A 25151-nucleotide genomic window follows, 5' to 3' on the forward strand; every position below is an offset into this window, starting at 1 on the left:
ACTTTGCAGATGTTTTAACCATTAATAATCCACATTCATTCTGCCATTCTGGCTTTCCCCATCAGTAGAAAAACAGATCAACATATGGGACTTCATCCCGTTTTCCTTCTTGTTTACAAAACGACATTAACTGCAAAATAGTGTTACATTGCAGAGTACCGTATTTTGGCCATTTTTCACCGTTCTCCAAGGCATATTCTGGCCACCATGAATTACAATAATCAATCAACTTAGTTTTACATAATCCTTCTCCAAAGTTACCTTGTTTCCAATGTGCTAATAAGCACCCCAAAGGAGAATTTTGCGGGATAGGGGTGTTACTGCCCAAAATCCCTTTAAGTTTGTCCATTTCAAAAATACCACAAATGCCGAACCTGCAACGCTTTCGCGATTGTCTTACGGAACGGCGCCTAGGCTTACACCAACAGGAATTCCTTTAGCCCAACCAAGCGTAGCTTTCAGTGCGTCTTACTGGCAGGCACCCAAACCAAAGTAAAAAGCACCTTACCTTTCTCCCGGGGACGTTTGTGAGTGGCGGAAGCGGTCGCGGCCGATGGGCTCCCTGAGAATCCCTCGGTGCCGGCTGGAGCGTGATCGAGTCGCGAACTCGCTCAGCAGCACTCACAACGGCTCCATCTGGGTCGCCAAAATGTTAGCGTTCAAAAACACATAATCATGGAGCGATTATATGTGGTGCCTTTTATTAAGAGCTCTGGGAATCGGGGTATATTCAACCCAAATCTGACTCCGACCATACATCCGAAATGATCATGTTTTATACTCTATCGTTACATAACTTTCATGTCAATTATTAAACTTATATTGTATACATAAATTTAGCCCCTCTCTGAATTTCCAACATAGTTTCTCACTATCCTTCTTATGGTTATATAATAATTACATTTAATTACTAAGCAATCATCACATCTAACAATTATATAATTTATCATACTGCTTACGCAGGTGCGGTTGATCTGGGAAAGCACAAAGCCTAACATTTTAGATTCTATCTTTAACTTTTTCCAGGGTTCCACTATCAATTTCAGGGTTCCAGGGTGAATTTTTGGGGTTCCCACGTTGGATTTTCAGGGTTCCTCGGCTCCGTCCCCCATCCCCAGCACCCTGAGGGCGCAGTCGGGCGCGGGGGCGCTGTGGGTTGGGCACCCCATGGACACGACGGCCCCGTGGGGCCCCAGGAACCGGGGCAGGGCCTGCAGGGCTGGGGGGCTCCTGGGGCGGATTTTGGGGTTCAGGGATGGATTCTGGGGTTCCCAGGATTTCATTGGTTCCAGGCTGGGTTTGGGGGGTTGGATTTTGGGGGTTCCAGGTTGGATTTTTGGGGTTCCTGGGACGGATTTTTGGGGTTCCTGGGACGGATTTCAGGGTTCCAGGTGTCTCTATGTTTCACGTTGGATTTTATTGGTTCCAGGTTGGAATTTGGGCATTCCTGGGATGGATTTTTGGGGTTCCCCGGTTCCATTTTGGGGTTCCCAAATTTCAGGGTTTCGGGTTCGATTTCGAGGTTTCCAGGATGGATTTTGGGGTTCCAGGTTGGATTTTGGGGTTCCAGGTTTGACAGGTCCAACGTTGGACATTATTGGTTCCAGGACGGATCTCCAGGGTTTCGGGTTGGATTTTGGGGTTTCCAGGCTGGATTTTTGAGATTTTACACTGGATTTTGGGGTTTCTGGGTGAAATTTTGGGGTTTCCACGTCGGATTTTCACTTTTCCTCACTTCCACTCCCCATCCCCACCACCTTGAGGGCGAAGTCGAGCGCGGGGGCGCTGTGGGTCAGGCACCCCATGGACACGACGTCCACGTGGGGCCCCAGGAAGCTGCCCAGGCTCTCCAGGCCGATGCCCCCGCTGGCCTCCACCAGCACCTGCGGCTGCGCGGCCTTGACGCGCGCGGCCGCCGCGTGCAGCTCCTGGAAACGGGGGGAAAACGTCAAAAAACCCAAAATTTGGGGTTCATTGGATGAGTGGGGGTCCGGTTCATTGGGGTTGGGCGGGATTCGAACCCAAAATTGGGGTGTCCCTGCTCAAATTTGGGTTTTCCCCATAAAAATCCCCACAAATCCGGGGATTAGTCCACCCAAAATTGGGGTGTCCACCCCCAAATTCCCCTTAAAGCAGAAACACCAAAAAAATTGGCATTTTTCACCCAAAAATTTGGGGTCTCTCCCCCAGAAAAATCCCAAATTTGGGATTTTCAACCTAGAATCTGCCCAATTTCAGTCCCTAGAGAAACCCATTAATTCTGGGATTATTTAACCCAAAATTGGGGTGCCCACCCCCAAATTCCCCTTAAACCAGAAACACCAAAAATTTGGGATTTTTCACCCAAAAATTTGGGGTCTCCCACCCAGAAAAATCCCAAATTTTGGGATTTTCAACTTAAAATCTGCCCAATTTCGGTCCCTATAAAAACCCATTAATTCTGCAATTATTTAACCCAAATTTCGGGTGCCCACCCCCAAATCCCCACTCAACCAGAAACCCCAAAAATTCGGGGTTTTCCATCCAAAACTTGGGGTCCGAACCACTGAGAAAAACCCCAAAATTTGGGATTTTCAATCTAAAATCTGCCCAAATTCGGTCCCTATAAAAACTCATTAATTCTGGGATTATTTAACCCAAAATTGGGGTGCCCACCCCCAAGTTCCCCTTAAATCAGAAACACCAAAAAAATTGGGATTTTTCACCCAAAAATTTGGGGTCTCTCCCACCCAGAAAAATCCCAAATTTGGGGGTTTCCAACCCAAAATTTGCCCAGTTTGGGTCCCCAGAAAAAATGATCAATTTTGGGATTGTTCCACTTAAAATTGGGTGTTCAAAATTGGGGTGCCCACCCCCAAATCCCCTTCAAACCAGAAACCCCAAAAATTTGGGGTTTGCAACCCAAAACCTGCCCAGTTTCGGTCCCACTTCTTGGGTTTATCCCAATTTCTTTTTGCTTATTTCCCCTATTTTTTGGGTTTTTTCCCATCTTTGGGGGGTTTATCCCCATTTCAAAAAGTCCACAGCCCCATTTTTGGGGTTTTTCTTCCTATTTTTTGGGGTTTGTCTCAATTTTTTGGGGTTTTTTTCCCCCATTTTTTAGGGTTCATTCCTTTTTATTTGTTTGTTTGTTTTTCCCATTTTTGGGGTTTCATCCCAATTTTTGGGGCTTATCCCAAATTTTTGCAGCATGTCCTCATTTTTTGGGTTTTTTTCCTTTTTTTTGTTTTTATTCCCATGTTTTTTTATTTTTTCCCACTGTTTGGTTTGGGTTTTTCCATTTTTCTGGGGGTTTCCCCCATTTTTTGTGGTTTTTCCCCATTTTTTTGGGAATAATGCCATTTTTTGGACTTTATCCCTATTTTTGGTGTTTATCCCCATTTTGGGGGCTTTTATCCCCATTTTTTGGAGTTTTACCCCCATTTTGCGGGTTTTATCCCAATTTTTTGGCATTTATTCCATTTTTTTGGGTTTTTTCTCAATGTTTGGACTTTACCCCAGTTTTTTGGCGGGTTCATCCCCCCTTTTTGGGATTTTTTCCTCATTTTTTGGGGGTTTTCCACCTTTTTTTTTTGTCGATTCCCCATTTTTGGGGTTTATCCCAAATTTTTTCAGATCTTCCCCACCCCCCTGTTGTTTTTTTTTTTGGGGATTTATCCAAATATTTTTTTATTTTTCCCATTTTTATGGGTTTCTCCCCATTTTTGGAGTTTATCCGAGTGCAGATCCCGGTAAAGGGAGACAATGTCAGTGAACCCCAAAATTTGGGGTTCGGTTCATTGGGGTTGGGAGGGATTTGAACCAAAATTGGGGTGTCCCTGCTCAAATTTGGGTTTTTCCCATAAAAATCCCCACAAATCTGGGGATTTGAACCCAAAATTGGGGTGTCCCTGCTCAAATTTGGGTTTTCCCCATAAAAATCTCCACAAATTTGGGGATTTGAACCCAAAATTGGGGTGTCCACCCCAAATTCCCCTTAAACAAGAAACACCAAAAATTTGGGATTTTCCACCCAAAATTTGGGGTCCGACCCACCAAGAAAAACCCCAAAATTTGGGATTTTCAACCCAAAATTTGCCCAATTTGGGTCCCTAAAAAATTTATCAATTCTGGGATTATTTGACCCCCCCCAAAAAAACCCGATTTTTTGCAGTTATCTGCCCCAAAATTTCACCGTTTTTCCCCAAAATTTCACCTTTTCTCCCCCAAAATTTCGATTTTCGGGGTTCCCCGATGTTTTGGGGCTGCCCCGTGGGCTCAGAGCTCAAATCTCTGCCACCCCCACCCCAATTCTGGGGTTTTCACCGTTTTTTCCCCAAATTTTCGCCGTTTTTCCCCAAAATTTCGCCATTTTTCCCCCCAAAATTTAGATTTTTGGGGTCCCCCGATGTTTTGGGGCTCACCTCTGGGCTCAGGTTGTCGAGCAGGACGACATCGGCCCCAGCCTTGGCCGCCTCCAGCGCCTGCTCAGCGCTCGCGCACTCCACGCCCAATTTCCGCATGAAGCCCCCGGCCCGGCGCGCCCCCTCAATCAGCTGCAAAGACCCCAAAATAACCCCCAAAAATTAGGGATTTGCCCCCAAAATTTGGGTTTTTCTATTCAAAATTAATCCTCAAAAATTGGGGATTTCTACTCAAAATTTATCCCCAAAAATTTGGAAATTAATCCCCAAAAATTGGGTTTTTCTATTCAAAATTAATACCCAAAAATTGGGGATTTCTACTCAAAATTAATCCCCAAAAATTTGGAAATTAATCCCCAAAAATTGGGATTTTTTTCCCCAAATGAATCCCCAAAAATTCGGAAATTAATGCCCAAAAATTGGGAATTCTTACTCAAAATTAGTCCCCAAAAATTGGGATTTTCCCCTCAGATTCATCCCCAAAAATTGAGAATTTGACTCCCAAATTAATACCCAAAAATTGGGGATTTCCACTCAAAATTTAAACCCAAAAATTTGGAAATTAATCCCCAAAAATTTGGGTTTTTCTATTCAAAATTAATCCTCAAACATTGGGGATTTCTACTCGAAATTAATTTCCAAAAATTTGGAAATTAATCCTCAAAAATTGGGGATTTCTATTCAAAATTAATACCCAAAAATTGGGGATTTCAACTCAAAATTTTTCCCCAAAAATTTGGAAATGAATCCCCAAAAATTGGGAATTTCCCACCCAAAAATTGGGAATTCCTACTCAAAATTAGTCCTCAAAAATTGGGATTTTCCCCTCAAATTCATCCCCAAAAATTCAGAAATTATTCCCCAAAAATTGAGAATTTGACTCCCAAATTAATACCCAAAATTTGGGGATTTCTACTCAAAAAATATCCGCAAAATTTGGGGATTTCTACTCAAAATTTATCCCCAAAAATTTGGAAATTCATCCCCAAAAATTGGGATTTTTTTCCCCAAATGAATCCCCAAAAATTTGGAAATGAATCCCCAAAAATTGGGAATTTCCCACCCAAAAATTGGGAATTCCTCCTCAAAATTAGTCCCAAAAAATTGGGATTTTCCCCTCAAATTCATCCCGAAAAATTCAGAAATTAATCCCCAAAAATTGAGAATTTGACTCCCAAATTAATACCTAAAAATTGGGGATTTCTACTCAAAATTTAAACCCAAAAAATTTGGAAATTAATCCCCAAAAATTTGGGGTTTCCTATTCAAAATTAATCCTCAAAAATTGGGGATTTCTACTCGAAATTAATTTCCAAAAATTTGGAAATTAATCCCCAAAAATTGGGATTTTCTATTCAAAATTAATACCCAAAAATTGGGGATTTCTACTCAAAATGAATCCCCAAAAATTGGGAATTTCTATTCAAAAAATTGGGAATTTCTACTCCAAAATAATCCGCAAAAATTGGGAATTTCCCTGTAAATTAATCCCCCAAAATTGGGAAATTCTACTCAAAAATAATCCCCCCAAAATGGGGAATTTTCCCCTCAAATTAATCTCAAAAAATTGGGGATTTTTCCCAAAATTAACCCCCAAAATTTCAGAAATTAATCCCCAAAAATCGGGAATTTCTACTCAAAATTTCCCCCCCCCCCAAAAAAAATTGGGGATTTCTATTCAAAATTAATCCCAAAAATTGGGAATTTTCACCCCAAAAATTGGGATTTTTTCCACCAAAATTATCCCCAAAAATTGGGAATTTCTACTCAAAAATTGGCAATTTTCCAGCAAAATTAATCCCCAAAAATTCAGAAATTATTCCCCCCAAATTGAGAATTTCTACGCAAAATTAATCCCCAAAAAATACGATTTTCTACTCAAAATTAATCCCAAAAAATTGGGAATTCCTACTCAAAATTAATCCCCAAATTTGAGAATTTTCCCCCAAATTAATCCCCCCAAAATAGGATTTTCTACTCAAAATTAATCCAAAAAATTGGGAATTTCTACTCAAAAAATTGGGAATTCCTACTCAAAATTAATTCCCCAAAAATTGGGAATTTTTCCTCAAAATAAATCCCCAAATTTGAGAATTTGCCCCTAAATTAATCCCCAAAAATTGGGAATTTCTACTCAAAATAAATCCCCAAAATTTGGGATTTTCTACTCAAAATTAATCCAAGAAATTGGGAATTCCTACTCAAAATTAATCCCCAAAAATTGGGAATTCCTACTCAAAATTAATTCCCCAAAAAATTGGGGATTTTTCCCAAAATTAACCCCCAAAATTTCAGAAATTAATCCCCAAAAATCGGGAATTTCTACTCAAAATTTCCCCCCCCCCAAAAAAATTGGGGATTTCTATTCAAAATTAATCCCAAAAATTGGGAATTTTCACCCCAAAAATTGGGATTTTTTCCACCAAAATTATCCCCAAAAATTGGGAATTTCTACTCAAAAATTGGCAATTTTCCAGCAAAATTAATCCCCAAAAATTCAGAAATTATTCCCCCCAAATTGAGAATTTCTACGCAAAATTAATCCCCAAAAAATAGGATTTTCTACTCAAAATTAATCCCAAAAAATTGGGAATTCCTACTCAAAATTAATCCCCAAATTTGAGAATTTTCCCCCAAATTAATCCCCCCAAAATAGGATTTTCTACTCAAAATTAATCCAAAAAATTGGGAATTTCTACTCAAAAAATTGGGAATTCCTACTCAAAATTAATTCCCCAAAAATTGGGAATTTTTCCTCAAAATAAATCCCCAAATTTGAGAATTTCTCCCTAAATTAATCCCCAAAAATTGGGAATTTCTACTCAAAATAAATCCCCAAAATTTGGGATTTTCTACTCAAAATTAATCCAAGAAATTGGGAATTCCTACTCAAAATTAATCCCCAAAAATTGGGAATTCCTACTCAAAATTAATTCCCCAAAAAATTGGGAATTTTTCCTCAAAATTAATCCCCAAATTTGAGAATTGCCCCCTAAATTAATCCCCCAAAAATAGGATTTTCTACTCAAAATTAATTCCCAAAAATTGGGATTTTCTACTCAAAATTAATTCCCTAAAAATTGGGAATTTCTACTCAAAAATTTGGGAATTTCTACTCGAAATTAATTCCCAAAAAATTGGGAATTTCCCCACAAAAATTGCAAATTTTCCCCGGAAAAATTGGCAATTTCCCCCCAAAATTAATCCCCCAAAATTTCCCCAAATTTGGGGTCCCCCCACACCCAAAACCCCCCAAATTTTGGGGTGCTCACCTTTGCCAGCGCTCTGGCATTGTCCCGATCCCCCACAAATTTGGCCCCCAAATTTCCCCCATTTTTACCCCAAATTCGGGGTCCCCACAACCGGAACCCCCCAAATTTTGCCCCCAAATTTTGGGTTTCCCCATCCCATTTTCCACCCATTTTTTTTTCTCCCCCATTTCCACCCAAATTTCCCCCATTTTACCCCAAATTTTTCCCCATTTTCCCCCCCAAATTTGAGTGTCCCCACAACCAGAACCCCCCAAATTTTGCCCCCAGATTTTGCCCCCGTTTCCCCCCAAATTCGGGGTCTCCCCTCCTCATTTAAGCCCCATCCCCCCCCCAATTTTTCCCCCCATTTCTCCCCCATTTTCCACCCAAATTTTTCCCATTTCCACCCAATTTCGGGGTACCCCACAGCGAATTTCACCCCAAATCCCCCCAAAATTTGGGTCCTTACCCGTTTAACCCCTTCCTGTCCCTCACTCAGTTCCACCACCACTCTGTGCTTGTCCTTGAGCAGCCCGGACCCCCCATTTCCCCTCCAAATTTCCCCTCATTTTACCCCAAATTTTTTCCCCATTTCTCCCCATTTTCCCCCCAAATCCGGGGGTCCCCACAACCAGAACCCCCCAAATTCTGTAGGGTCTCCCCACAACCAAAACTGCCCCAATTCAAGGGTCCCCCCACTTATTTCCCCCCCAATTTCGGGGGTCCCCACCTGCCGGATCCCCCCCCCCCATTCTCCCCCCATTTCTTCTCCATTTTCCCCCCAAATTTTTCCCCATTTCTCCCCCATTTTCACCCAATTTTTTCCCTAATTTCGGGGCTCTCCCACCCCAAAATTCCCCCAAATTTTGGGGTCCTCACCTGTGTCACCCCCTCCTCTGTCTCCAGTGCCACCGCTCTGTGATTGTCCAGATGCCCCCTCCCCAAATTCCTGATCCCCCTCCCCATTTTCCACCCAATTTTTTCCCCAATTTCGGGGTTCCCCCACCCCAAAACCCCCCAAAATTTGGGGTCCTTGCCCGTTTAACCCCTTCCTGTCCGCTGTCGCTCTCTCTGTGATTGCCCCCCCAAATTTCCTCCCCATTTTCCACCCATTTTTCCCCAATTCCACCCATATTTTTCGCATTTCCACCCACATTTCGGGGTTCCCCCGACCCCAAAATTTGGGGTCCTTACCCGTTTAACCCCTTCGTGCCCGCCTCCGCCCATCTCGGCCATGGCCCTGTGCTTGTCCTTGAGCAGCCCGAACGCCCCCAGCCCCTCCCAAATTTTCCCTCATTTTACCCCAAATTTTTCCCCATTTCCCCCCCAAATTTGGGGGTCCCCACAACCAGAACCCCCCAAATTTTGCTCCCAAATTTTCCCCCCAAATTCGGGGTCTCTTCTCCCCATTTCTCCCCTCATTTCTCCCCTATTCCCCCCCCCAGTTTTTCCCGCCATTTCTCCCCCATTTTCCACCCAAATTTTTCCCTCATTTTCCCCCAGATTTCGGGGTACCCCCGCCCCAAATCCCCCCAAAATTTCGGGGTCCTTTCGGGGTCCTTTCCTGTTTAACCCCATTCTTCCCGCCTGCGCCCATCTCGGCCACGGCCCTGTGCTTGTCCCGATCCCCCCTCCCCATTTTTTCCCATTTCTCCCCCAACTTTTCCCCCATTTCCACCCAAATTTTTCCCCAATTTCGGGGGTCTCTCACCCCAAAATTTGGGGTCCTTACCCGTTTAACCCCTTCCTGTCCCTCACTCAGTTCCACCACCGCTCTGTGCTTGTCCTTGAGCAGCCCGAACGCCCCCAGTCCCTCCCAAATTTCCCCTCATTTGCCCCCAAATTTTTCCCCATTTCCCCCCCAAATTTGGGGGTCCCCACAACCAGAACCCCCCAAATTTTGCCCCCATTTCCCCACAAATTCGGGGTCTCCTCTCCCCATTTCTCCCCTCATTTCTCCCCTATTCCCCCCCCAGTTTTTCCCGCCATTTCTCCGCCATTTTCCACCCAAATTTTTCACTCATTTTCCCCCAAATTTCGGGGTCTCCCACAACCAAAACCGCCCCAAAACCCCCCAAAATTTCGGGGTCCTTACCCGTTTAACCCCTTCCTGTCCCTCACTCAGTTCCACCACGGCCCTGTGCTTGTCCTTGAGCAGCCCGGACCCCCCATTTCCCCGCCAAATTTCCCCTCATTTCACCCCAAATTTTTCCCCAATTTCGGGGATCTCTCACCCCCAAATTTCGGGGGTCCTTACCCGTTTAACCCCTTCGTGCCCACTGCCCATCTCGGCCACGGCCCTGTGCTTGTCCTTGACGAGGCCGAAGGCCCCCAGCCCCTGGCGGTGCCCCTGCGCGCCGCCCACGCCCAGCGCGTACTTCTCGGCCGCCCTGAAGCCGGGCGTGCCCTTGCGCGTCCCCGCCACGACCCCTCCCCAATTCCGGCTCTCGGCGACGCCCCGGGCCCGGGCGGCCATGGAGGCCACGCCGCTGCAGCGGCCCAGGACGTTGAGGGCCGTGCGCTCGGCCAGGAGCAGCCCGGAAACGGGGCCGCGAACCTCGGCCAGCAGCGCCCGGCCCGGGCCCAGCCGGGAACCTTCGGGAACCTTCCAGAGCACGGAGCAGCCCGACACCGCGAACACCGCCTCGGCGAACGGGCAGCCGGCCAGCACCCCGAAAAACGGGGCGGGGGCGGGGTTAAATGCGGGGGTTTCGGGGTTAAATCCGGCGGTTTCGGGGTTAAATCGCGGGGTTTCGGGGTTCAATGCGGGGGTTTCGGGGTTAAATCCGGCGGTTTCGGGGTTAAATGCGGGGGTTTCGGGGTTCAATGCGGGGGTTTTGGGGTTAAATCCGGCGGTTTCAGGGTTAAATGCGGGCGTTTCGGGGTTTTTGACGAGGATGTGGGCGCGGATCTCGGCGTTCCCCAGCGGCGCCACGGTGGGGTCGGGCCAGGGCGCGTCCTCGTCCAGCCAGGAGCGCGCCAGGGCCCGCAGGCGGTGCGGGGGAGGGGGGGGCGGCCAGGGGGTCCCCGAAGGGTTCGGGGGGTTCGGGGGTCCCGCGGGGTTCGGGGGCGCAGAGCCGGACATGGTGCGGAGAGACCTGGGGAGAGAGAAAGGGAATTAGGGGGAGGATATTGGGGTCCTTGGGGGGCATTTTGGGGGTCTTTGGGGAGTCTCTGTGAGGATTTGGGGGTCCCAGGAGGGTCCTTGAGAGGATTTCGGGGTCCCAGGAGGGGATTTGGGGTAATGGGGAGGGGTCTTCGAGGGGTTAATGGGGTCCCAGGGGAGATTTTGTGGTTCCCATTGGGATCTATGGGGAGATAATTGGGTCTGGGGGGGATTTTGGGGGTCCTAGGAGGGTCCTTGGGGGGATTTTGGGGCTCTTTGGGGGATCCTGGAGGGGATTTTGGGGTCCCTGAGGGGATTTAGGGCGATGGGGAGGGGGCTTGGAGGGGATTTGGGGGGTCCTTGAGGGGATTTTGGGGTCCCCATTGGGATTTTTGGGGAGCTATTTGGGTCTGGTGGGGATTTGGGGGTCCCAGGAGGGGGCTTGGAGAGGATTTAGGGGTCCCAGGAGGGTCCTTGAGGGGATTTTGGGGTCCCCATTGGGATCTATGGGGAGATATTTGGGTCTAGGGGAGATTTGGGGGTGTGGGGAGGGGGCTTGGAGGGGATTTTGGGGTCGGTTTCGGGGGATTTTGAGGGGATTTTGGGGGTTTTGGGGGTCCCAGGAGGGTCCTTGGGGGATTTTGGGGCTCTTTGGGGGATCCTGGAGGGGATTTTGGGGTCCCTGAGGGGATTTGGGGCAATGGGGAGGGGGCTTGGAGGGGATTTGGGGGGTCCTGGTGGGGATTTTGGGGTCCCAGGAGGGGATTTGGGGTAATGGGGAGGGGGCTTCGAGGGGTTAATGGGGTCCCAGGGGGGATTTAGGGGTCCCCATTGGGATCTATGGGGAGATTTTTGGGTCTGGGGGGATTTGGGGGGTCCCAGGAAGGTCCCTGAGGGGCTTTGGGGGTCTTAGGGGGGTCCTGGGGGGGATTTGGGGGTGCGGGGAGGGGTCTGGGGGGGATTTTGGGGTCTCAGGGGAGTCCTTGAGGGAATTTTGGGGTCCCCATTGGGATTTAGGGAGAGATTTTGTGTCTGGGGGCGATTTGGGGGTCCCAGGAGGGTCCTTGGGGGATTTTGGGGTGTGGGGAGGGGGTTTTGGGGAGATTTAGGGGGTCCTTGAGGGGATTTTGGGGTCCCAGGAGGGGATTTGGGGTAATGGGGAGGGGCCTTCGAGGGGTTAATGGGGTCCCAGGGGAGATTTTGGGGTCCCCATGGGGATCTCTGGGGAGATTTTTGGGTCTGGGGGCGATTTTGGGGTCCCAGGGGGGATTTTGAGGGATTTTGGGGTCCCAGGGGGGTATTTGGGGGGTCTTTGAGGGGGTTTTGGGGTCCCCCTTGGGGTTTTTGGGGAGGTTTTGGGTGTGGGGGGGATTTTGGGGGTCCCTGGGGGGATTTGGGGGCGCTGAAGAGCAAATTTGGGGTCGGGTTTGGGGGATTTGGGCCAATTTGGGGCCGATTTTTTTCCCCATTTTGGGGATTTTTGGCCGATTTTGTGCCAATTTGGGTCAATTTGGTGCCGATTTTTGCCTTTTCCCCCCTTTTTTGGGATTTTTTGGTGATTTTGGAGTTAATTTGTGTCAATTTTTGCCAATTTTGTGCCGATTCTTTGCCTTTTTTCCCCTTTTTTAGGATTTTGGGGTAATTTTGGGGTGAATTTGTGTCAATTTTTCCCAATTTTGTGCCAATTTTCCCCCTTTCTTTCTGGTTTTGGGTAGTTTGGGGTGATTTTAGGTTATTTTTTTCCAATTTTGTGCCGATTTTCCCCTTTTTTCCATTTTAGGGATTTTTTGATAATTTTGTACCAATTCTTGCCAATTTAGTGCCGATTTTTCCCCCTTTTTTTCTGGTTTTGGGGCTTTTTAGCCGATTTTTTGTCAAATTTTGCCCATTTTGTGCCGATTTTTTGCCTTTTTTTCTGCTTTTGGGCCAATTTCTGCTGATTTTGTGTAATTTCAGCCGATTTTATGCCAATTTTTCCCATTTTTGCGCTGATTTTCCCCCTTTTTTCCGGTTTTGGGGCAATTTCTTCTGATTTTGGGCAATTTAAGCCGATTTTATGTCAATTTTTGCCATTTTTGTGTCGATTTCCCCCCTTTTTTTCCCTTTTAGGGGTTTTTGGATTATTTCGTGACAATTTGAGTCAATTTAGTGCCGATTTTCGCCCTTTATTTAAATTTTGGGAGATTTTAAAATAATTTCGTGTCAATTTTTGCCACTTTTGTGCCGACTTTCCTCCTTTTTTCCTGATTTTGGGCAATTTAGGGCGATTTTGAGTAATTTTAGCTGATTTAGTGCCGATTTTTCCCGATTTTGTGTATTTTGGGATGGTTTTGGGTGATTTTGTGCCAATTTTTGCCAATTTTGTGCCGATTTTTCCCCTTTTTCTGGTTTTGGGCCGATTTCTGCTGATTTTGTGTAATTTCAGCCGATTTTATGCCAATTTTTGCCAATTTTGTGCCGATTTTTCCCCTTTTTTTTTCCGATTTTGGGCCGATTTCCGCTGATTTTGTGTAATTTCAGCCGATTTTGTGCCAATTTTCGCCAATTCTGCGCCGATTTTCCCCCTTTTTTCCGGTTTTGGGCCAATTTCTGATGATTTTGGGTTATTGTAGCCGATTTTATGTCAATTTTTGCCAATTTTGTGCCGATTTTTCCCCTTTTTTTTTCCGATTTTGGGCCGATTTCCGCTGATTTTGTGTAATTTCAGCCGATTTTGTGCCAATTTTCGCCAATTCTGCGCCGATTTTCCCCCTTTTTTCCGGTTTTGGGCCAATTTCTGATGATTTTGGGTTATTGTAGCCGATTTTATGTCAATTTTTGCCAATTTTGTGCCGATTTTTCCCCTTCTTTCCCGTTTTGGGCCGATTTCCGCTGATTTTGTGCAATTTCAGCCGATTTTGTGCCGATTTTTGCCCTTTTTGCCCCAAATCCCGCGGTCCAGGGGCCGTTTTGGGCCCGGCCCCGCCCCCTCCCCTCCCCCGCCCCTCCCCCACTCACCGGGCGCGCGCCGGGCCCGAATGAGGCCCCGGGGGGGGGAGGGGGGGGATCTTACCCGGGGGGCGGGGCCACAGCGCGGGCGCTGATTGGCTGCCGCCGCTGATTGGCTGCCGCCGCTGATTGGCTGCCACGCCCACCCAAAAAAAAAAAAAAAATCCCCAAAAACCCAAAAATAAACCCGGAAGTGTTTGGGGGGAGGGGAAGTTGGGGAAAAATGGGGGGAAATTGGGAAAAATTGGGAAAAAATGGGGAAAAATTGGGAAAAATGAGATTTGGGGACATTGGGGGAAAAATGGGGAAAAAGTGGGGAAAATTGGGGAAAATGAGATTGGGGGAACATTGGGGAAATTGGGGGGAAAATGGGGGAAAAATGGGGGAAATTGGGAAAATTGGGGAAAATGGGGAAAATTTGGGAAAATTGGGGAAAATGAGATTTGGGGACATTGGGGAGATTGGGGGGACGTTGGGGAAAAAATTGGGGGAAAAATGGGAAAAATGAGATTTGGGGGCATTGGGGGAAAATTGGTAAAAAATGGGAAAAATTAGATTTGGGGACAATGAGAAAAAAATGGGAAAAATTGGGAGAAATTTAGAAAAATGAGTTTTGGGGACATTGGGGACATTAAGGACAATGAGAAAAAAATGGGAAAATTGGGGGAAAAATGCAGAAAAATTGGGGAAAATTTTAAAAAATGTGATCTGGGGACATTGGGGGAAAATGGGAGAAAATTGGGAAAAGTTGGGGGAAAAGTGGAGAAAAATCGGGGAAAATTTAGAAAATGAGATTTGGGGAAAATTGGGGAGATTGGGGGGACATTGGGGAGAAATTGGGGGAAAATTGGGGGAAATTTAGAAAAATGAGATTTGGGGACATTGGGAGAAAATTGGGGGAAAATTGGGAGAAATGAGATTTGGGGATGTTGGGGAGATTGGGGGGACATTGGGGAGAAATTGGGGGAAAATTTAGAAAAATGAGATTTGGGGATGTTGGGGACATTGGGGGAAAAATGGGAAAAAAATGGGAAAAATTGGGGGAAAATTGGGGAAAATGAGATTTGGGGACATTGGGGACGGTGGGGGAAAATTTGGGAAAAAATTGGGGGAAAATTGGTAAAAAATGGGAAAAATGAGATTTGGGGACATTGGGGGAAAATGGGGAAATTTTGGGAAAATTGGGGAAAAATGGGAAAAATGAGATTTGGGGACATTGGGGGAAAAATGGGGAAAAAATGGGGAAAATTGGGGGGAAATTGGGGAAAATGAGATTTGGGGACATTGGGGACAATGGGGGAAAAATTGGGGGAAATTTGGGAAAAAATTGGGGGAAAATTGGTAAAAAATGGGAAAAATGAGATTTGGGGACTTTGGGGGAAACTTGGGGGAAAATTGGGAGAAATGAGATTTGGGGACATTGGGGACATTGGGGGAAAAATGGGAAAAAAATGGGAAAAATTGGGGGGAAAATATTATATTATATTATATTATATTATATTATATTATATTATATTATATTATATTATATTATATTATATTATATTATATTATATTATATTATATTATATTATATTATATTATATTATATTATATTAATGTATTTTATTTTATTTTATTTATTTTTATTTCATTTATTGTTTTAATACATTTTTTTATTTTATTGTATTTATTATATATTTTATTTTGTTTTATTTTATTTTAATTTATTTTATCGTATTTTATTTTATTTTATTTTATTTTATTTTATTTCATTTCATTTCATTTTTATTTTATTTTATTTTATCTTATTTCATTTCATTTCATTTTAATTTAATTTTATTTTATTTCATTTTATCTTATTTTATTTCATTATTTTATTTTATTTTATGTTATTTTATTTATTTTATTTTATTTCATTTCATTTCATTTTATTTAATTTCATTTTATTTCATTTTATTTCATTTTATTCTGTCCTTCCCCAGCAAAACTCGATTTTATCTCTGGTTTTCTTCAGATTCCAAATTCCATCAGGGGCCAGAAATGCTCTGCAAACACAAACCCAAAAACAGATTTGGGTTTTATTTATTTTTATTGCATTTCATGTTTTAATACATTTACATTATATTATATTATATTATATTATATTATATTATATTATATTATATTATATTATATTATATTATATTATATTATATTATATTATATTATATTATATTATATTATATTAATGTATTTTATTTTATTTTATTTATTTTTATTTCATTTATTGTTTTAATACATTTTTTTATTTTATTGTATTTATTATATATTTTATTTTGTTTTATTTTATTTTAATTTATTTTATCGTATTTTATTTTATTTTATTTTATTTTATTTTATTTTATTTTATTTCATTTCATTTCATTTCATTTTTATTTTATTTTATTTTATCTTATTTCATTTCATTTCATTTTAATTTAATTTTATTTTATTTCATTTTATCTTATTTTATTTCATTATTTTATTTTATTTTATGTTATTTTATTTATTTTATTTTATTTTATTTCATTTCATTTCATTTTATTTAATTTCATTTTATTTCATTTTATTTCATTTTATTCTGTCCTTCCCCAGCAAAACTCGATTTTATCTCTGGTTTTCTTCAGATTCCAAATTCCATCAGGGGCCAGAAATGCTCTGCAAACACAAACCCAAAAACAGATTTGGGTTTTATTTATTTTTATTGCATTTCATGTTTTAATACATTTACATTTTATTATATTATATTATATTATATTATATTATATTATATTATATTATATTATATTATATTATATTATATTATATTATATTATATTATATTATATTATATTATATTATATTATATTACATTATACTATATTACATTACATTGTACAGTATTATATTTTATTATTTTATATTTTATTTATTTGATTTGATTTTATTTATTATTTATTTTTATTTCATTTTATGTTTTAATAATTTTTTATTTTATTTTATTGTATTTATTATTTAATTTATTGTATTTTATCCTTTTTTATTTTATCTTATTTCATTTCATTTTTTTAATTTTATTTCCCTTCATTCATTTTATTTTATTTTATTTTATTTTTATTTTATTTTATTTTATTTTATTTTATTTTATTTTATTTTATTTTATTTTATTTTACTTTATTTTATTTTATTTTATTTTATTTCTTTTGATTTCATTTTATTCTGTCCTTCCCCAGCAAAAATCGATTTTATCTCTGGTTTTCTCCAGATTCCAAATTCCAAATTCCGTCCTGGGCCCAGAAATGCTCTGCGAACACAAAAACCCAAAAACAGATTTGGGTTTTATTTATTTTTATTTAATTTCAAGTTTTAATACATTTATATTACATTATATTGTATTATATTATATTATATTATATTATATTATATTATATTATATTATATTATATTATATTATATTATATTATATTATATTATATTACATTACATTACATTACATTACATTACATTGCCTTATATTACATTATATTATATTATTATATTATATTATGTTATATTTTATTAGATTATATTTTATTATTTTATATTTTATTTATTTTATTTGATTTTATTTATTATTTTTATTTCATTTTATGTTTTAATACATTTTTATTTTATTTTATTGAATTTATTATTTAATTTATTGTATTTTATTTTATCTTATTTCATTTCATTTCATTTTAATTTTATTTTATTTTGTTTTATTTTATTTTATTTTATTTTATTTTATTTTATGTTATTTTATTTATTTTATTTTATTTTATTTTATTTTATTTTATTTTATTTTATTCTGTCCTTCTCCAGCAAAACTCGATTTTATTTCTGTTTTTCTTCAGATTCCAAATTCCAAATTCCATCCTGGGGCCAGAAATGCTCTGCAAACACAAAAACCCAACAAACAGATTTGGGTTTTATTTATTTTTATTTCATTTCATGTTTTAATCCATTTATATTACATTATATAACATTATATTATATTATATTATATTATATTATATTATATTATATTATATTATATTATATTATAGTATATTACATTACATTATATTATATTATATTATATTATATTATATTATATTACATTATATTATATTATATTATATTATATTATATTATATTATATTATATTACATTATATTATATTATATTATATTATATTATATTATATTATATTATATTATATTATATTGTAATATAATGTAATATATTATATAGTATTTTATTATATTTTACTATTTTATATTTTATTTATATTATTTGATTTGATTTATTATTTATTTTTATTTCATTGTATGTTTTAATAAATTTTTATTGTATTTTATTGTATTTATTATTTATTTTATTTTATTTTATTTTAATTTATATTATTTTATTTCATTTCATTTTTATTTTATTTTATTTTATTTTATTTTATTTTATTTTATTTTATTTTATTTTATTTTATTCTGTACTTCCCCAGAAAAACTGGATTTTATCTCTGGTTTTCTTCAGATTCCAAATTCCAAATTCCGTCCTGGGGCCAGAAATGCTCTGCAAACACAAAACCCAACAAACAGATTTGGCTTTTATTTATTTTTATTTCATTTCATGTTTTGATCCATTTACATTGTATTATATTATATTATATTATATTATATTATATTATATTATATTATATTATATTATATTATATTATATTATATTATATTATATTATACTATATTATATTATACTATATTATATTATACTATATTATATTATACTATATTACATTACATTGTATAGTATTTATTTTATTATTTTATATTTTATTTTATTTCATTTTATTTATTATTTATTTTTATTTAATTTTATGTTTTAATACATTTTTATTTTATTTTGTTGTATTTATTATTTAATTTATTTTATTTTATTTTATCTTATTTTATTTTATTTTATCCTATCTTATTTCATTTCATTTTATTTCATTTTTATTTCATTTTATTTTATCTTATTTAATTTAATTTCATTTTTATTTTATTTTATTTCTTTTAATTTCATTTTAATTTTATTTTATTTTATTTCATTAATTTATTTTATTTTATTTTATTTTATTTTATTTTATTTTATTTTATTTTATTTTATTTTATTTTATTTTATTCTGTCCTTCTCCAGCAAAACTTGATTTTATTTCTGGTTTTCTCCAGATTCCAAATTCCAAATTCCATCCTGGGGCCAGAAGTGCTCTGCAAACACAAAAACCCAACAAACAGATTTGGGCTCTGCAAACACAAACCCAACAAACAAATTTTGGTTTTTCAGGGCATTTATGGCCCCGAGCAAAGGGCAAACCCAGCCCAGGGAGGAGAGGTTTGGAGAAAACCAATCCAGCAATAAAATCAATCGATAAAATCAATCAATCGATACATTAAATCGAACAATAAAATCAGTTCAACAATAAAATCAATCGAAATAAATGAATCAATTGATAAAATAAATCCATCGATAAATTAAATCAAACAATAAAATCAATCGATAAAATCAATCAATCAATAAATTACATTGAACAATAAAATTAATCCAACAATAGAATCAATCGAACAATAATTTAAATCAGTCGATAAATTGAATCGAACAATAAAATCAATCCAAACAATAAAATCAATCGAACAATAAAATAGATGGAAATAAATAAATCAAACAATCAAATAAATCCATTAAATAAATCGAACAATAAAATAAATAAGTCAATAAAATCAATCGAGCAATAAAATAAATCAATCGATAAAATCTAGCAATCGATAAATTAAATCGAACAATAAAATCAATCGAGCAATAAAATCAATAAAAATAAATAAATCAAACAATAAAATAAATTAATTAAATAAACAATGAAAAAAATAAATTAATAAATTAAATTGAACAATAAAATCAATCCAACGATAAAATCAATCCGGCAATAAAATCAATCAAAATAAATGAATCAATCAATAAAATCAATAAATCGATAAATTAAATCGAACAATACAATGAATCCAAACAATAAAATCAATCAATTAAATAAATCAAACAATAAAATATATAAATCAATAAATTAAATCAAACAATAAAATCAATCGAACAATAAAATAAATCCATCGATAAATGAAATTGAACAATAAAATCAATCCAATGATAAAATTATTTGAACAATAAAGTGAATTGATCAATAAAATAAATCAATCTTTAAAATCAATCAATTGATAAATAAAATTGAACAATAAAATCAATCCAACAATAAAATCAATCCAAACAATAAAATCAATCGAACAATGAAATAAATGGAAATAAATAAATCAAACAATAAAAATAAATCCATTAAATAAATCAAACAATAAAATAAAAAAGTCAATAAAATCAATTGAACAATACAATCAATCCAACAATAAAATAAATCCATTAAATAAATCAAACAATGAAATAAATAAATCAATAAATTAATTTGAACAATAAAATCAATCGAACAATAAAATAAATCAATCGATAAATTTAATCGAACAATACAATCAATCCAACAATAAAATCAATTGAACAATACAATCAATCAAGCAATAAAATAAATCAATCGATAAAATCAATCAATCGATAAATTAAATCAAACAATAAAATCAGTCCAAACAATAAAATCAATTGATCAATAAAATAAGTGAAAATAAATAAATCAAACAATAAAATAAATCCATTAAATAAATCAAACAATAAATTAAAGAAGTCAGTAAAATCAATTGAACAATACAATCAATCGAGCAATAAAATAAATCAATCGATAAAATCAAGCAATCGATAAATTAAATCGAACAATAAAATCAATCGAGCAATAAAATCAATAAAAATAAATAAATCAAACAGTAAAATAAATCAATTAAATAAATCAAACAATGAAAAAAATAAATCGATAAATTAAATTGAACAATAAAATCAATCCAAACAATGAAATAAATCAGTTAAATAAATCAAACAATGAAATAAATAAATCGATAAATTAAATTGAACATGTAAATCCATCCAAACAATAAAATCAATCGAACAATAAAATAAATGGAAATAAATAAATCAAATAATAAAATAAATCATTAAAATAAATCAAACAATAAAATCAGTCAATCAATCAATAAAATCAATCCATCAATCAAACCAACCAATCAATCAATAAAATCAATCCATCAATCAAACCAATCAATCAATCAATAAAATCAATCCATCAATCAAACCAACCAATCAATCAATAAAATCAATCCATCAATCAAACCAATCAATCAATCAATAAAATCGATTCCTCGGCGGGGGCCGGGACACGCAATGGGCGGGGGGGGCACGGAGGGGACAAAAGGGGGGCGGACAATGGGGGCCCCTCCCTGCCCCCCAGTCCCCCCCAGCCCTTTTGGACCCTCCCAGTCCCTCCCAGTCCCTCCCAGTCCCTCCCAGTCCCTCCCAGTCCCTCCCAGTCCATCCCAGTTCCCTCCCAGTCCATCCCAGTTCCCTCCCAGTTCCCTCCCAGTCCCTCCCAGTCCATCCCAGTTCCCTCCCAGTCCCCCCCAGTTTGTCCCAGTACCTCCCAGTCCCTCCCAGTCCATCCCAGTCCATTCCAGTTCCATCCCAGCACTCCCCTCCCGCCAAAAGGGGCGTGGCCAGAGCTGTCAATCAAAGCCGTTCATTGCCCCGCCCCTGGCTTGGGGTCAGGGTGGTGGCCAAGGGGTCACTGGGGGGGTCAGGGGGTCACTGGGGTCCATGAGGGGTCACTGGGGTGGTCAGGGGGTCCATGAGGGGTCAGTGGGGTGGTCAGGGGGGGCTCAGGAGGGTCCATGGGGGTCCATGAAGGTCACTGGGGTCACTGGGGTCCCTGAGGGGTCAGTGGGGTCAGTGAGGGGTCACTGGGGTCACTGGGGTAGTGGGGTGGTCAGGGGGTCACTGGGGTCCGTGAGGCGTCACTGGGGTGCTCAAGGGGTCAATGGGGTCCATGGGGGTCAATGAGGTCACTGGGGTGGTCAAGGGGTCAGTTGGGTCACTGGGGTCCCTGAGGGGTCACTGGGGGCTCTAAGGGGGTCCATGGGGTGCTCAAGGGGTCACTGGGGTGGTCAGTGGGGTCCATGAGGGGTCCATGGGTGGTCACTGGGGTCACTGGGGTCCATGAGGGGTCACTGGGGGCTTCGAGGGGGTCCATGGGGTGCTCAAGGGGTCACTGGGGTGGCCAAAGGTTTCGTGACGAGTCCATGGGGTGGTCCCGGGGGTCCGTGGGGTGGCCAAGGGGTCCCGGGGGTCCCTGAGGGGTCCTGGGGGTCCGTGGGGCCCTCCAGGGGGTCCTGAGCACCCAGGGGGGCTCAGTGGGGTCAGGGGGGTCCATGGGGGGGTCCTCAAGGGGGTCCAGAGGGTCCATGGGGGGGGTCAGGGGGGTCCCTGAGGGTCCCGGGGTGGTCCCAGGTGGTCCATGAGGGGTCAGGAGGGTCCATGGGGGTCCATGAAGGCCCTGAGGGTCCTGGGGTGGTCCCAGGGGGGTCCATGGTGGGTGGGGGGCTCAGGAGGGTCCATGTTGGGGTCCTCAAGGGGGTCCTGAGGGTCCATGGGGGGCTCAGGAGGGTCCATGGGGTCAATGGGGTCCCTGGGGGTCAAGGGGAGTCCATGGGGGGGTCCATGGGGGGCTCAGGAAGGGTCAAGGAGGGTCCATGGGGGGGGGTCCATGAAGGTCCTGGTGGTCATTGAGGGGCTCAGGAGGGTCCATGAAGGTCCTGGGTGCTCCCTGAGGGTCCGTGAAGGTCCTGAGGGTCCATGGGGGGGTCAGGAGGGTCCAAGGGTGACCATGGGGGGCTCAGGAGGGTCCATGGGGGTCCATGAAGGTCCTGGGGGTCATTGAAGGGGTCAGGGGGGTCCATGAGGGTCCATGGGGGGGGTCCTGGGGGTCATTGAGGGCTCAGGAGGGTCCATGGGGGTACCATGAAGGTCCTGGGGGTCTTGGGGTGGTCCCTGAGGACCAGGGGGGTCCAAGGGTGGCCATGGGGGGGTCAGGGGGGTCCATGGGGGGGGTCCCGGGGTGGTCCCTGAGGGTCCTGGGGTGGTCCCAGGTTATGCATGGGGGGGGGTCAGGAGGGTCAGTGGGGTGGTCACTGGGGTCCGTGGGGTGGTCAGTGGGGTCACTGGGGTCACTAGGGTCACTGGGGTCACTGGGGTCCGTCGAGTGGTCAGTGGGGTCACTGGGGTCACTAGGGTCACTGGGGTCACTGGGGTGGTCAGTGGGGTCACTGGGGTCCGTGAGGGGTCACTGAGGTGGTCAAGGGGTCAAGGGGGTGAGACAGAGTAAAGATCCATTCTGAATTAGGTGAAGTGTCTAAGAGAGGTGAAAAGTCTGTGAGGCCAAAGCTGAAGGAAGAACTCGCATGCCGAGACAGCAAGGAGACAGAGAAAGAAAAACAGAAAAGACCACAAGGTCGATTTGCCCCCGAATTAGAAATTCCTTTGATAAAGAAGAACTGGTGCTAAATGTCACACAGAATGAATATGTATGAACTTACTGTGAAACTGTATGCATATGCATTTGGAAGGGGGATAAAAGAAGACCCGAGGTCTTCAGAAGCACGCATGCCTTGTTGGGGGACTTGCGTCCGGCGCGCATCGTAATAAAAGCATACCGGGCTTTACAACTTTTATAAAGTTGTGAGGTTTCTTCTTTTCTCCGCAAAACATTATGGCGAGCCAAGCCAGGAGTTCTCTGTCCCCGCAGGGGCAGGGGGGATAGACGGACCTCCAAGGCGCGCCCTAGGATCTTTTCCTGGTGGGGCTCTGCTCGTCTCAACTTGCCACCTGCGAGGACAGACAAGGACCTGCTGGCCTGCGGAGGAAGATACGGTATGTACTGAGGGGCCCCGGGGGAGGGAAAGGAGAGCAAGGGAGTAAACCACCCAGAGACGTCTGGGTTCAGCTGATAGAGAAGCTGTATTAGAGATGGGGTTCATCGTTCTGATAGAGCAGACCGCAAGTGGTTCTGGGGGTGAGCTGGGTGAACCCGTGTATGTGTGTATTGGGGGTTCATAGTTCTGATAGAGCAGAACCGCTAGAGGCTCTGGGGATGAGCCGGGTGAACCCGTGTATGTGTGTTGGGGGTTCATAGTTCTGATAGAGCAGAACTGTTGAGCCCGTGTGTGCTTTGTTTGTGTGTGTGTGATGTCCGGACACTGTGTTGCTGTATGGTTAATGTGTGCATTGTGTGGTCGGTGCACTGTGTTTGTAATCGTGCAAGTGTATAAGTGTATGGTGTATAAAAGAGAATAAATCTACAGTGCGGGGGGCTGAGTGCTACCTGTGTTTGAAGCAGCCGAGTGAGGCCTGAGGCACCGGCTGCAGCAGGCTGCGGGGGCAGGGACAGAAGTGCCCCACAGAGAAGTGAGCGGAAGAATGTCAGTGATGGTATTTATCATGTTTAAATGTAGTGATTTGTGTAGATTTGGTACATTTTAACTGTGATATGAGCTCAGAGAGTTCCTTTGCCTTGGATGTTTGATTTTGATCTCTAGACTGTATGTTGTTATTTTGATTGTGTCCAAGAAAATTGATGTGAGTAAATGCTGAATTATGGTATGCTATGTTGTGTTGAGAAAAGCGAGCACTTTGAGAGATATGCCCTTTCCCAGTGGTTTTGTGTGGTGATTTTCTTCCGCTGCATTGTGGTAATTTGATTCTCAGATTGTATAGTAGTGTTTGTGGAGATTTTAAGATTTTGTTGCAACAAGAGTGGCATTTTACATAGGAGAACTATAGTACGGTGATTTATGCTTAACTACGATAGAGTTAAAGGAATTCTAAGAATTCTCCCCCTCACAGCAATTCAAGCCTTGGCTCTAGGGAATTTGAGATAAAGGGGGGGTGCGGGTCCGAGTGTTTGTGTCTGAGGGCATATCAGAGTTTCGGCTGTGACTAGCACAGTCTTTTTGCAAAGCAGTAAAACAAGTGTAAGTAGACACAGTGCTTAATTAAATTGTGCAAGAAGAGAACTAGAAAAGACTGATATTTTGTTTGATCAGAACATAGTGTCTATGTCACGTTTTTGATTAGCATGCTGTGTGAGGCAACAGTGGCTGTCCCCTGGGCACAGGGGCAGCTCTGGCTGCCCCGTCTCCCCAGGGAACACGAGAATGGCCTGTGAGCAAAAGCTGGATGTGCAGGTATTATTGCAGTGCGGTGTTTATGAGAAACACTGGTATTGCTGTTTTACTGTCCTAATAAGTGTCGGGGCACATGTAAATTAGAGGTTTCTGGTCAAGCAGATTCAGAACCTAAGGTCTTAGAGCTTGTGTGTGGGAACCACATCTGATACCTGCCACCTGGAGCTGTGTGTATAGGAGGAAAGTTGAGAAACTACTGTGAAGGTCTGTAAAAAGGTTTGAGTGGAAGCGAGATAGGGCA

At 40.9% G+C, this 25151-nt stretch overlaps 1 protein-coding gene across 1 annotated transcript; it reads right to left on the reverse strand.

Moving 5' to 3' along the window:
* Positions 1-1366: 1366 nt before the first annotated feature.
* Positions 1367-22134, reverse strand: LOC134434125 (nicotinate-nucleotide pyrophosphorylase [carboxylating]-like). Its single transcript, XM_063182815.1, has 5 exons — positions 21941-22134; positions 10525-10752; positions 9921-10329; positions 4404-4535; positions 1367-1928 (listed from the first exon to the last, which is right to left on the reverse strand). The coding sequence occupies exons 1-5, from the start codon at positions 22132-22134 to the stop codon at positions 1722-1724; spliced, it is 1170 nt and encodes a 389-aa protein (XP_063038885.1). The 3' UTR covers positions 1367-1721.
* Between the last annotated feature and the right edge of the window lie 3017 nt (positions 22135-25151).

The sequence above is a fragment of the Melospiza melodia genome, unplaced genomic scaffold (assembly GCF_035770615.1).
Source record: "Melospiza melodia melodia isolate bMelMel2 unplaced genomic scaffold, bMelMel2.pri scaffold_32, whole genome shotgun sequence".
In the NCBI taxonomy this organism is placed as follows: Eukaryota; Metazoa; Chordata; class Aves; order Passeriformes; family Passerellidae; genus Melospiza; species Melospiza melodia.